General features: G+C 35.0%; 1 protein-coding gene across 4 annotated transcripts in view; it reads left to right on the forward strand.

Moving 5' to 3' along the window:
* The window catches only part of LOC145976794 (limbic system-associated membrane protein), a 166,458-nt gene that overhangs the window by 100,407 nt on the left and 51,599 nt on the right, over positions 1-14,452 (forward strand). For all 4 annotated transcript variants that reach the window (XM_083108205.1, XM_083108204.1, XM_083108207.1 and 1 more), the window contains exon 2: positions 4,002-4,096. In XM_083108205.1, coding sequence (XP_082964331.1) covers positions 4,002-4,096 — 95 coding nt within the window. The remainder of the gene's footprint in view (positions 1-4,001; positions 4,097-14,452) is intronic.

Here is a 14,452-nt window from a genome sequence, read left to right on the forward strand (position 1 = left end):
TACATTACCAGAAAAAATTCAGGTCTGAATGGGTTAACCAGAAAATTTGATAAATTTAACAGGAAGAAATTAATCAGATTCATCTGGTAATTCCTACAAGAATTCTGGTTCGTCCATTTTCCAACAGACATATTGGTTGAATCTACCAGAATTCTAATTAATGCAACCAGATTTTTTTCTCAGTGTGTATATTGTATACCACGTCAGTAATTTCTAACCCGCATTCGTGAAAATAATCTTCCGGTAGCATGAGAGAGGTTCTCTCCTCTCGTGGAGTGAACCACGACCTTTCGTCTCTCATGTTCTTCCGTCTGACCTCTCTCGTACGCTTCCACTCGGAAGCCGAAGCGACGAAAATCGAGGAAAGCACGGTCGTCGAGGTGAGAAATGCCGGGGTTGCGGGGGTATTTTAACACGGTTCACCGGCTCTCGACTATGCGGGTTCTTAACGGGTGATAGCAATGACAGGTTCCTGATTTATTTATAGATGGGATACCGATGCCGATCTATTTATGGATATCACATTAGTGATACGGTAACAGCAGTGTGGCTACTTCATTTAAGAGATTAATTGGAAGCAAAAATGTCAATGTGTGTCACTTTATTTATAACAAAGTTTTTGCATGTTGCCCTTTACCTTTAACTTTTAATCGTACGACGTATTTTCTCGTCTCTCCTATATATCATGTTTATGTCACACACGTGTGTATCGATTATGTATTTCTCTCGTAATGACACTTGTACTTTTTTCGAATTATGCGCCGTGATATATACAAAAGTGAGATTATAAACAAAAGCTTATTTCGTGTCATAAATGTCGTGGCAACTATAATCTTTTTTTAAATGCAATCTGTTCGTGTTTGAAATCCGTACGTTGATATTTTGATGGTCGTCCTATAAAGTGCATTAGTGACGATGTGCATCGACGAACGCTCGTGTTATTTTTTTATCGCCCTTCTACTCTCTCGCACCCTAACTCTCGCGTGCTTGCCTTTTCTTGTTCACTTTTTTCGTAATGGTCGACTATTGGATTACTTACATACGCTTCGCCGGCTATAACTTAAAATGCCATGTCGGGCGACAATATGCTGGAAAGCGCGACGCGGTAAGGTTGTGAAAAATGCAGGCCTACATTACTTCCGAATTGTCGATGTCGACGACGCATTTTTCTCTCGATTCCAAGACTAATTGGAAAATACCGATAACTATTGATAAAATTTACAATTTACGTTCGTAGCGTTTATTACATGTCATTATCGTAAACGTTATCGTTGAGATTTGCAATGCAAATGCGATGAAAGTTGTAAATGGAAAGCCCGATTATCATAACGCAGATCGTGACAATATCGTGATGAATTGAGGGATATGATAAAACCAAGTTGTTCTCAATAAACATTGTCAATAAGCCTGACTATTCATTACATTACGAATTCATTGCATTAGCGAAAGAATAAATATATTGCATCTTTAGCGTCGCTTCTAGGATGGTATAATTGCATTTCTATTCACGGGTAATTACTGCGCTTAGTTTTCTGACTAAATAACAAGTTGCTGAATAAAATACGACAGTACTTGTCTCTTGAAGAAGTTAATTCGCCCGTGATATTTACTCGCTAATTTCGTCGCGGTTTTTTTTTTCACGATCCATTTAATTTTATTTATTTAATCATGTGGTTTATTTAATCATGAGAATCGACGCGGATAAAAGCGTCGTCTCTAATTTTCCTGGATGACAGCACTAAAAATACGTATACACGGCGGCGCCATCCATCCATGAGTCATTCCACGCTCATTGTCCGCTGGAAAAACGCGCGTTTGCTCTCTTCTCGTCGATTCCCTGAGAACATTCGAGATTTCGGGGTCGGCCATTCTTGGGTAACTTCGATCCATCAAAGCCCGCCGAAGAGAGAGTCTTAATACGGCCGCGATTTCCCGCGAGGGCTACCACACGGCCCGCGGGCCGTCGATGGAATTATGGTTCCCTTATGCTCCCATTACCCATCTACGGTTATGCCCTCCCGTTGGGTTCTCTCATCCTTCTCATTCACGCACTACGCCCCAGTTCAGTTTACATCCCTCGCAAACAATCTCCGTAGGGCATTTTTGGCTCTTGATCGATGTTGACCTTTTAATACGTCTCGCTCGCGCACGTGGAGAGACTTGGGCGCGTTGTGTGCGCGTCTGTCGTGTTGACTCGGGCGAGATTTGATGGACAATATCGTAATGCAGTCGCCGGAATAATTTCGTACCGGCGATACACCGGCAATATACCGGCGCCAGGAATATCCTCGGCCGTGTTGATCGATGTTGACGTTTATGTGTTACCGTTAATGGAGAAACAGATGACGCTTTTGTGGCAGCGCAGGGAAGCTTGTATTTTATTTACAATCCTGTTATCGGGAAAGCGATGATATTGAGGATACATATTGGAGGATATATATACTTTACCATATATGTTTTAATTGAGTACGTTTGCGCCGATTGTACCTCTCTTTATGCGCTCTGCGTGTGTGTTTCTTTCTCTGTACCGTACATTTTACGTTTTGTAAAGATATCAACGCGGAAAATTTAATTCAATCCTTTTTTTACGATTACACATATATTTACATTCAAGTTAACCAATTTATTTTGCTTCAATAACGATGATATAACAAAACTTGTCGATTCGAATAAAAATCAATTTGTACTTCATACAATTTGCAATTAAATTTTATTTCGTGTATTAATTTCGCGCCGCGATCATTTTTATTGATATATCACCGGCTCAAAATTTGTAATTTCAATTTATATAGAATCTTTTTGCCATAAAAGCTACACGCGAATGAATTATATTCTACATATACGTGTGTTCTAGATTTGACATTACAAATGGTGGGTAGGAGTTGGTCAATATTCTTGCATTGATGCGAGGTTCGGGTATAGTGCTAAAGTTACCAAATTGCCTATGAATAACTTGTATTTCAAACTACGTTCATCCGCTATTGCGACGATCACTGCTCGTTTCCTGTGCAAACACGATTTCCGTCTTCCTTATCCCACGTCTACACATGGAGTACTTATATTATGATCCCGCGTTTTGATGCTCGCACTTTATTGGCGCGCCTAGGGCATACGAAATAATCGCATTGTGCTACATCGAGTGCATCCAATAATATTGCATTAGATTGCTAGGGGATAAATTTGCAACGGGCAATCCAAACATGCATTTATCTTTCACGCTATGCTGGTGGCCATTTTTCTCCTCCCGATGCCCTTTGCCTCCCTATGCCATATTTTATATCGCTGGATATAATTCCTTCGTATCTCCCATACGGTGTTAATGTTCTATGCGCTAAGTATGTTTGGAGACATACTTTCTATGTCATTAATAGTGGACATTAAGGAACGTTGGAAAATTAGGTCGATTCTTATTTAAAGGAAATTAAATATAATGAAACGTTTTTTGTAAAAAAATATTTAAACCCGAAAAGATAAAATGAGATGAAATTTAATTATTTTATCTATTTAATAGAATCTGTATATATACGAAACTCTATTAAGAAAACGTGATAACTATAAATATATCTGTCCTATATACTAATAAAGACAATTTTAACCCGGATTATTTTTATCAAACTGCCAAACAAAAGACTGAACAAATTTCAGGAATTAATTATATTTATCTTAAATGTATAAATTAATCAAATCTAAATGAAAAGTTGAAGTAAATTTAATTATCTTTCTTTATTTTTATTATTCTGAGTTGGAAACAAATCAAAATTGTGTGTTTTACTAAAGTTTCGCTGTAAATCCAAAATATACGATGGATAATATTTAAAAATGTATATATATTTTGCGATATACAATTAGTGTTTCTAATAAATCAATGCACATATACCGACAAGAGAATTCTTAAAAATTTTTATTTGAATACTTCTTGTAAAGATGAATGAATTCTGTTAAATTCTAATTATATTGTATAATCTCATTTCTCTAAAACATAATTTTATTTTCTATTCTAGATCCTAAATTTAAAGAGCCAATAACCAATGTAACTGCACCGGTGGGAAGAGAAGCCATCCTGTCCTGCGTTGTTCAAGATCTCGCCGGATATAAGGTAATTCGGATTTTTACGTAGATACGTTTAAACATTCCGCTAATCGATTCTTTCAATCAAATGTCGGATGCTGTTAATGTCTCAATTAAGCTTGTCACAATATCTCTTCAGCAATTTTTCTAAAAATCGTCTCTCTTTTTCAACACAATTTGATTAATAATAAATAACATTATCGAATAAATAATTAAATCCACTATTTACAATAAAAATGCAAATTTTTTCGGTTTTTAATTAGAAATTAATCATGTTTTGATATAATTTAATACGAATTTTATCCGTGAATGTGTAATTAAATGGTAATATACTAGTCTCAATAAAATTAATTAAATTTTAAAATTGAGATATTGCAAATATCTGAAAATAAAAAAAGTGACAGTATTTTTTTATTGTAAAATTATTTAATGATTAAAACAACTTATCAGTTGATACATTCTTCTACCCTCAGTTTCGCTTTGTGAGATCATAAAATGTGTTTTTATAGCGTACTTACGAGAATAATTCATGAATAAGTAGTTAGAAACTGTCTGTGCGGAAATTCTGCGCGGCCATTTCGTAACATCGCGCGAATGCTCCTCATGATAACAAGTATCTAAATGGTGCTAAGTCACTTTAAGTAATGCGACGCTTTGTGTAATTTTAATGAAAAAATATTACCAATACATGTTAATGAGCAGCGGTTGGAAAATCTTTGAGATAATGCAATTATGCTATGTTATAATAATATCGGAATCTTCTTAAATCTTTTATATACGTATTATATATCTCGGGCATTTCTGTGTGTTAATATAATATACTATATTAAATCAACCGTTATAGAAATAAAATAATGTAATATTCTCAGTGGCTTTTCATATATAATTAACTTTATACAGCCGTTATCTTTGTACTATATATTTAATATTAATTCACGTACGATATTATAAAATTAAAATTATTCATAAAAATATTTTCTAACAGAAGGAAATTTAAACCGTTGAATGATGATCGAGGATGGGGGTCGAATTATTTAACCCATTGACCTCATTAATGAACTGAAATGAAAAAATTAAGTGAATTTATATCTTTTTCCGCAATTCTCCTTATACACTGCAGTAATTCAGACGGTCTGAAGAATCCTCTCGCGCAGCCGAAGCAATTAGTTAATTAATTAATAAAATTACGCGCAAGGAGGTATAAAAACGAATACTTATATAAGGTATAAGTTTTAGAGCGATCTCATTCAGTCTTTATTCGCAATTCAGCTGCAGTCGGTTAGAATAGGTTTAGCGGAAATATTAGGTGGGTAATGACTTTCGCGAAGTACTAATTAGGGAATGAAAACCACGTGAGATAAAAATAGCAGAAAAGTTTGATAAAATTCTTCTTTCTAAAATTGGTTATTCATCATCAACTTCGATTAAAATATTAAATGGAATCAAATAAATAATCATGAATAGTGACGATATTGATGGTATATTTCGGAATAAATTCTAATGCGAAATTCATGTATTAAAATATTCCAGTATCAAACATTTTGTTCCATATACGGTAGATTAAATACGTACTGGTATCTATATAAAAATCTATTTGTTCAATAAATAATAGCGGAATAAATTTAACCACATAAATTTAATAACCATATGCTCAATGTGTACGTACTTCACCAACTTTTCGTGAATTTGCAAAAACTGTCATGCAGAGTTCGCACATAAACTCTTGTTAGAAAAAAAGTTATATTTTTATTCGCCTCCTAGTTGGTGTGCAAAGTTAATATATAAATAAGCTTTGTCCCAGGGATTCTTCTGAACTCATACTTGTTTGATATTCAAGACATTAGAAAAGTGCGAGCAAGAAAGTTGCAAGAAAGAGAATATTTTATTGCATCGTAAATAAAAAGACACTTTAAATAATGAAGCGTTAGTTTTGAACTGCAATAAAAGTGCTGTTCTATTTACATTAAATACCATTTGTTACAAACTGCACAATGAATTATAATTGCTAAACAATTTTTGATGAAGGGATGCTTTCAGCAAATTCTTGCAAAAAGTAATCGCTGTTGAATTTATTTTTTTATTTTCCGTTATTGTGTATTTTTATTATAAGTATAAAAAGTGTACATATAATAGCATCATTTGAAAATATTCTCATCTTTCTGACCCCAATTAGAATTTATATATAATTGCTCCATGCATAATGCTATCCGGATTGCAATGATTGGATATATCTATTCACCGTTCACACTGTGGCTTCCGTTTGAATTACATTCCGTCAATCGAGAATTAATTGAGGGCTGCTTAATTAATTTTGAGAGCGATAGGTTCTAGTTATTTGGCTTCTAATTGTCGAATGTTAAACAGCTCGGTATAACATAACATATCATCGTTTTTGTTTAATATACTAATATCGCGCTTTAGAAAAAAGCTTTATGAAACACAATTTTTTATATATATTCCAAATATCTTTGAATAAATAATATAATTAGAATTCAGCCCTTTTTTACGGTATAGTAATCTGATAATTACAGATTATTGTAAATTCGCAAAAATAGCAGCATCTGTACGAGAGCGAAAAGAGATTTATACGCGATGTAGGAATCGGGAAGGATCGACAAAAGGGGAAAGGTATTGAAAACTATTCATCCCGTGTGCCGGCTCGCTCAACATGAAATTCAAATCGATGCATTTATAGAGACCATGCGGACCCGTCCGTGGTCGACATTGCTTACGTGGAGACGACGGCGTTGAATAAAAGAGGGTGGGGGAGGATCAATGGGTAGGAGTAGGGTGGAATAATCGTGCCGTTTATAAGCCGGCGGTGCGTCGCTCAGTGTTCCGGCTATGCATTAAGATGACGGATAACAGACACAGCCATACCGGAAGGCTTGAATCGTCACGATACGGAGATAACGACGCCTCTTTAGGCTCTCATCGCGCCGGTTTACATGTAATACTCGCCGCAAACATTAACCCTTTTACTTTCCACGTGACCCGCAATATCCGCACGTGCGTCGAGCTTCCTCCCTGTCATCAAACACGTTTGCATCTTACTGTTGTTTGTAAATGTACAAATATTTTACGTCATTTTGAAATGAATAGGCGATGAAAGTAGATCAAGATGTATATATTAACGAGTTAATTAAAGTGCTTTATGTGTTCAATCCTCCTAACAAAGAAATAAAATCAGTTTAGAATTTAGATTATGGGAATCGGATTATTTATTTAATTTAAAATTTCTTTTTTTATTTTTTAATTAAATAAAATAGATTTTAAATTAAATAAATAATCCAATTTAATTATCCAAATATTTTAGATTAAATCCAATGAAATTTTATTGTGTTGCTTTTGAAAGAATACATCTTTTTTCTCAGAAAAACATCGGAGATATTAAATTCCGCACGTCATAATTATGATAAGACTTTTTAGCTTGAGAATATAATAGATAGATTAACCGGGGCTGATCATTTTCTTCTCAAGATTATAATTTCCACCGAGAGCTCTATTTAAATTTTAATTACAGTTTAGTTTTGCACATTCCAATAACTATGACTCGTTAACTAATATCTGATTATACTCGAAGCTGCGTAATCGATTATTGTTTGTATCTCACTATCTATCTCTCTCTTTCAATCATTATCCATAATTTAGCTCTAATCGCGCGTTAAAGCACATAGAAAACTATTCGGAAAGGCTAATAAAATTTCACGCTATTCTCAGCAATAGTTAATTTTATTCAAATAATTAGAGCAATTAATTAATTACGTCGCGTGACTAAGTAGGACAACGTAACTTGGTTCATTAATAACAGCAGTACGTTAATTATCAGCAAATTTAATGATGCATAATACATATCTATCTATCTATCTTTCGCGAAACTAACACTTGAAATAATACAAAATAAAGAGATAGCATAAATATATAACTTATCAATTAATAACTTATTAATTAATTTATCTATTATATTCTCAAGCTAAAAAGTCTTATCATAATTATGACGTGCGGAATTTAATATCTCCGATGTTTTTCTGAGAAAAAAGATGTATTCTTTCAAAAGCAACACAATAAAATTTCATTGGATTTAATCGAAAATATTTGGATAATTAAATTGGATTATTTATTTAATTTAAAATCTGTTTTATTTAATTAAAAAATAAAAAAAGAGATTTTAAATTAAATAAATAATATATAAAAATACAATTGACAACAAGATATATAATATGCTCATTTCGCTTGTTCAGCATCTTATTCCTTAACGATGGATAATGGCTCTTCATTACGTTAATGTTCAGCAATCGATATCGCTATCTCCAACGCGATTCGATTCTCCGATAAGTCAGTGGTCTAATTGGCACTCAGATTCGAGATCGTTGTATTTCTTCAGCGAGTTTTCGCCGACTCATTTTCACCGACGATTTATATTCCGACGACAGGGGAAGCGAATTTACACGTCGTTGAGAGGAGTTGCATCTGGCAGTCGCGGATCAATCCGAATTCGCAAACACGACGTCGTCTCCGCGTTCCGCTTCGTCTGCCTGCAGGCCGCCCCGACTCATCGGCTTTCGGGCCATAGGGCTGGATTAATCATGGCCCTCTGTAAGCACTGATGCATCCGCTAATCCGGGACTCTCTCACTCGATTCAACCATTTCTCTGGAACGATCTACCGTGCCATTATATAATAGTGACTGAATTCGCCGGATTAAATCCACAAACTATTAACTCTGTAACTGCTCAAATGTACCGATGTACTTGGCTGCATCTCGATTCTATTTGTTTGAGCTGTCCAGTTGCGCAATCGGGAAAAAACAGCTGCAAACGAAGGCACTTACTCCCCCGTTTGTTTTTGTTGCGAAAATATGTGTTTACTGTTTACGCGCCGCGAATAATTTTCTGCCGTGTTAAAAAACTACGCTTTCAAAATATTTGTATCTTATTTCGCGGTTAACGTTTATTTTCATTATTTCTCGTGTAGTGGGCAATAATTTAAGAAAAATACTGAAACGTAATGTTGCTTGTAAAAATTGCATTGATTTATAAGGTATACTAGCTACGTTGCTGAAATGAATAATTGATGAAGTTGAAAGTTTTATAAAACGAATCCCTTCGGACTCTTTTTTTGTTTTCAACTGTGACAAGGCACAAGCACGTAACTCTTGGCAACCTTATAAACGTATAATCGATTGCACTAATTGGAAAGCAAACGCGATTAATGAAGGGAAATGTACAATTTTTCATTTCATCTTGATATGATTAATAATGTTATTTCGTCTTGATATGATTAATAATGTTATTGATATCATAGTTTAATGAGTTTTATTTATTATATATTATATATATATTATATATACAGGGTGTCCGATTCGTGAGGGACCAAACGAAAAGTGATGATAGATTGGGTCAAACTAAGAAGAAAAGTCCTCTACCATTTTGCAAAATTCGCAATAATTATTAAGTAATAAGCAAAAATGTCACATGAAGGTTTAATTTTTTCAATGGAACCCCCTATTTTTTATTATGTATTCTTATAGCTTATCTCGAAAGCTTTCCAAAACACTATAATGAAGTATTTCTTCATTGAGTACTTTTCGAGTTATGAGGCTTGAAATAATTTCTTAATTTTACATAAACCATAAAATATCTAGTAAAATATTCATTTTTCGATTATCTTATCTTAATACTTTTATATGCAAAATAATGAGAGGAATCAATTGGTGTAAAAAAAAACATAGTTGTTTTTAAGAAAAAATATGTAATTGTTAATTGCAAATTACATATTTTTTTTTTTTAAACAATTATGTTTTTTCTTTACACCAATTGATTCCTCTCATTGTTTTGTATATAAAAGTATTAAGGTAAGATAATCGAAAAATGAATATTTTACTAGATATTTTATGGTTTATGTAAAATTAAGAAATTATTTCAAGCCTCATAACTCGAAAAGTACTCAATGAAGAAATACTTTATTATAGTGTTTTGGAAAGCTCTCGAGATAAGCAATAAGAATACATGATAAAAAATAGGGGGTTCCATTTAAAAAATTAAAGGTAACCTTCATGTGACATTTTTGCTTATTACTTAATAATTATTGCGAATTTTGCAAAATGGTAGAGGACTTTTTTTCTTAGTTTGACCCAATCTATCATCACTTTTCGTTTGGTCCCTCACGAATCGGACACCCTGTATATATATATATTATATATAGATAGTTTTATAGAATTATCGAAATTTCTTGTTTTATTGACATTTAAGGCAAAGTGGACATACAAGTATAAACATGAATTGTGTTTTGGTGTACAAAAGCTTGGAGAAGAGAGATGAGTGGCACGTATATTATTTACGGCCATTTCATTGGTGAAGTCGAGAAATTTTGCGATTGCACCAGTATTAGACCGATATTCATGAAGTAAATATGCATTTAGATAGAGAATTAACGTAGCAGTTAGCTTTGCTTTTAGTCGCTACGGCATATCGTATAATGAGTGTAAAAGGGCACAAAGAAAATGATGTCGTCGGAATTTAGAACATCCTTTGAAGATTCATATAAGATTCGTGTTCTCGTGAAATATTTTATCACAGTAATTTTCATGACAATGACAGAGGAATGTTTGTTGATTATTTCACTGTTTGACATATTGGGTATTGTAATTTAATACAAGGAGAGAGAGAGAGAGAGAGAGAGAGAGAGAGAGAGAGAGAGAAAGGGAAAGAGAGAGAGAGAGAGAGAGAGAGAGAGAGAGAGAGAGAGAGAGAAAGGAAAAGAGAGAGAGAGAGGCTAAGCAAAAAGCATGTAAATCTCCTATCGCAGCCCTTATGAAATCGATATGCATTTGGGACACAAATTACTGAAACAATCAAGCTTCAATGACCATCCTTTTGCGGTGCATAACCAGAACACACTCATACGAAGAGCTAAACTAATTGATTAATTAAAGAATCAAACCGATAGATGAGAGCTATCGTGGAAATGAGGGCGATGCGATATCAATGATTGGAATTAAAAAGTGAACGTTTCGTTCATCGCGTTCGGCTTATAATTTTATTTAACTTTGATCCTTCGTGCTTTCATGCCACATTAGAAATGAATATTAAAGTCGAGTGCAATATCGTCCGTAAATGCAATGTGTATACATGTTATTTGCATTAGATTAATCAATTAGTAGAATTAACTAAGTTTGAATATCGTTGTAATGAATATAATTTATTGTGAATTATCAAATATACGTAAAATGATGACAACGTTCATTTCGCGCTCTAACAAATATGAAATATAGAGATGTGTGCATGTGTGTGTGTGCTTATATGTGTACAATCATTATATTCTTTTTTTAATCTTAAAAAAAATATTTTTCATATAAAAATTTTTAAACATTTCTATATTTCTGTTATATATGTCGATTAATTAAGCTCTTTTAGCAAACGAAAACATGTCTAATCTATGCTGGTTAATAGTACGTTGCTACAGGCGGCACGATTTGCTGCATAATTGCTACAGAAATTTGGAACACGGGGGAATCCAATGTTGCTTGCTCTGTTCCTATGTTATTGTCGGTCTTCTTTCAGATACCCGCGGGACAAATATCCATTTAGATCGTGCATTATAGCGAGGCGATTAGGTTTAATTCTCGACCTTTCGCGTATTAACCGGGAACGTTTCCTAAAAGTCGATTCCATATGACGTTTCACCTTACGGGAAATATTAATCCACGGTATATATAGTTTCATTTAAATAATTACGAATAATAATTATATTCGTGACATTTACATTCATTCACTCGCACCACCAAGTGTTTCAAGATAAAAATACAAAATTGTAATTGCAATATTAATTAAAGCTTGCAAAAATATCTTTCTTTTACCTATCAAGAAAAAGAGGTAAAGAGAAAGAGAGAGAGAGAGAGAGAGAAATTATTTTTAACTTAATTCAAAAATATACGAGAAACTTCACGCGAAAGAAAAGGAATATTGCTGCCGCGAATGCATGCATTTAGATCTCATAATAGTTACGCGATTAAATTTGATCTTTATCTCTTTGCGTATAACCGTAACGAAGAGACATAAAAGGAGTTTTGATTGAACAGCTTTGGAGCATATAGCGTGTATAGCGACGAGGAGATTGCTGGAATCACACACGTATGACATTTCCTACTGACATTTTGCGGGTAGTCCCTCGGGGCCGTATCTAATGCTGCAACAGCAGTCGACTACTTTGAGGACCTTAATTACCTTAATATCCCCATCATTATCATCCCTAGGGTTATACCGTATCTTGCGTGTTGAAACCCCTCGCACCAATTGCACATCAGACATATTTCGACGGCCGTTGGCTCGTTCTTTCAACCACCAGTGCAACTATCGGTTTCCATGTGCATTATCATTTTAGTCTTCTTCAGAGTTTTCGTGCAAGTTTAGACGTCTGCATTTTTAAAGTGACGTAACATACCATTTCTGAAAGTCAGTTTATAAGTTCAGCGAAACAGCGGTTCTCGTGTCGTTGAAAATTCAATACGTCAGTTTAAGCAATATATAGCTTTTCAAAATTGCACGCGCACTGTCATCCGGTAATACGTTCTTAATGAGTAATGGATATATCATGTATTCTTGATATGCGGCGAGTCTATCTATGGATCACGTGACAATTCGATGCGTTTATTCGATCCTAACGAAATTACTGTCGAGATCGAAACGAGTTCGTATTGCGTCGTATCAGATGGAGACTTTATACGGTAAAAATAAGTTAAAGAGACTTACGGGAGGAGTACTTTAGCAAGGTGGAGTCACGATGGCCCGATGCGTGGTTTCGCTAACTTTATTTCGATGCAATCGTGGAAGGAGAGAGGCGAAACATCTGCTAACAGTTGATGAAATCCCGATCCCTCGAAGTGCATCATCATAGAATGCACTTCCATCGTTCGATTATCCGCGTTTGCTAGATAAGATCCGATAAAAAAAAAATGTCATAACGACGAATGGGAAAGTGGCGTATTGGAATTCAATTCCGCGAAATTATATCAGCCCGGATAGTTGCAGCGCTTGTGGTTTGAGCTTAGTTAATATTCCGCTTGCGAATAAGAAGCCCGAATTCCGACATTGCTCCTGCATCATTTCGTTTGACTTGCACTACAAGATTCGTATATTTATGTATCTTGTGAGATTTTGCGCGAAAATGAGAATTTACGACGGATCGTCGTTGAACGAAGAAGATTTCGCAGCTTGAAGCTTTCATATTTGATCCGCTCCCTTTCCCTCCTTTTACATGTAATCTGAACATTGTTCTTAAGTTTGCTTTTCCTCATACTACTGCGAAGCGAAAAGATTGGGAAAAATTAAACCTATTAATATTTGAATATTCAAAGATTAAAAAATTTTTACCTCCTTTAGCGTATAAAAAATTAATTGAAAGAAACTTGGAGAAGAGAGAAGTTTTGAAGTTTTCAATATTCTATCATAGTCAGTAGTAATGTTTACGAGAAAATTTACTAATTTATCATGTATTCACACGCGGGTCTCTTGCACGCGGCTCGATAATTTCAGAATATTAGTCATAAAAAATAGAGAATATAACAATATATGGAAAGAACTTTGCTCGCGTGTTCCAACTGAACGTTCATAAAGTTCTGCAGTCGCGGCTAATCAAAAATGCCGGCTGGCATTGATTTAAGAGATTCGCGCTCTACTCAGGCTTTCCTGACGTAGCCTGAATGCCACGAACACGGAGATATATACGGATTCAGGATGGACTTCTCGTGTAAAGTCATAAAACTCGTACACGCGTCTTTCCGAAGCGTCGTCGTCGGCCATTCGCACGAACGACACACGTGTACTCTCTGGGAAAATTAATCTTACGAATCTAGTCTAGTCTCGACTCTCTTGTAACACGATGATCCCTGATCCCTGATGACCGTAAGGTAGCGGTCTTGCTCGCGCGCGCGAGCAAAGTTGGTCGAAATCTGTACTTGCGTCCCTGTTCGAAGCGACTGTCAAAAAGTTCGAGAGGCTGCCAACGGGACGGCAAGCGGGCTGCCGTAGGGAGGAAGCGACCCAAGCCGGAAATTGAGAAGTAGAAATTGAGCCGAATGTTTCCTGAAATACGTCGCGGACGTCGAGAAAGTCGGGAGAGCTGTCGCGCGAAACAAGTTACGCCGGATGCGCTCCCAGTATACGGCCTGGGTGTACAAACATTCCGGGAAGATTCCCCGGGTATGTGATTGTATTGGAAGCTGCATCGAGACGTTATTAGCGCCATTAAAAACGAAATGGATGGTGCGTTCCATACATGGTAAAAGAAGGAGAAAAAGAGGGAATATTACTGACATACACAGAGAAAAATGTATAGTGTATTCAGGTAAATATTATTTATTTTAAGTATATCATAAGTTTGTATA

Source organism: Camponotus vicinus, unplaced genomic scaffold (assembly GCF_025532165.1).
Source record: "Camponotus vicinus isolate PSW18456_S1 unplaced genomic scaffold, iyCamVici1.0 SCAF_9, whole genome shotgun sequence".
Classification (NCBI taxonomy): Eukaryota; Metazoa; Arthropoda; class Insecta; order Hymenoptera; family Formicidae; genus Camponotus; species Camponotus vicinus.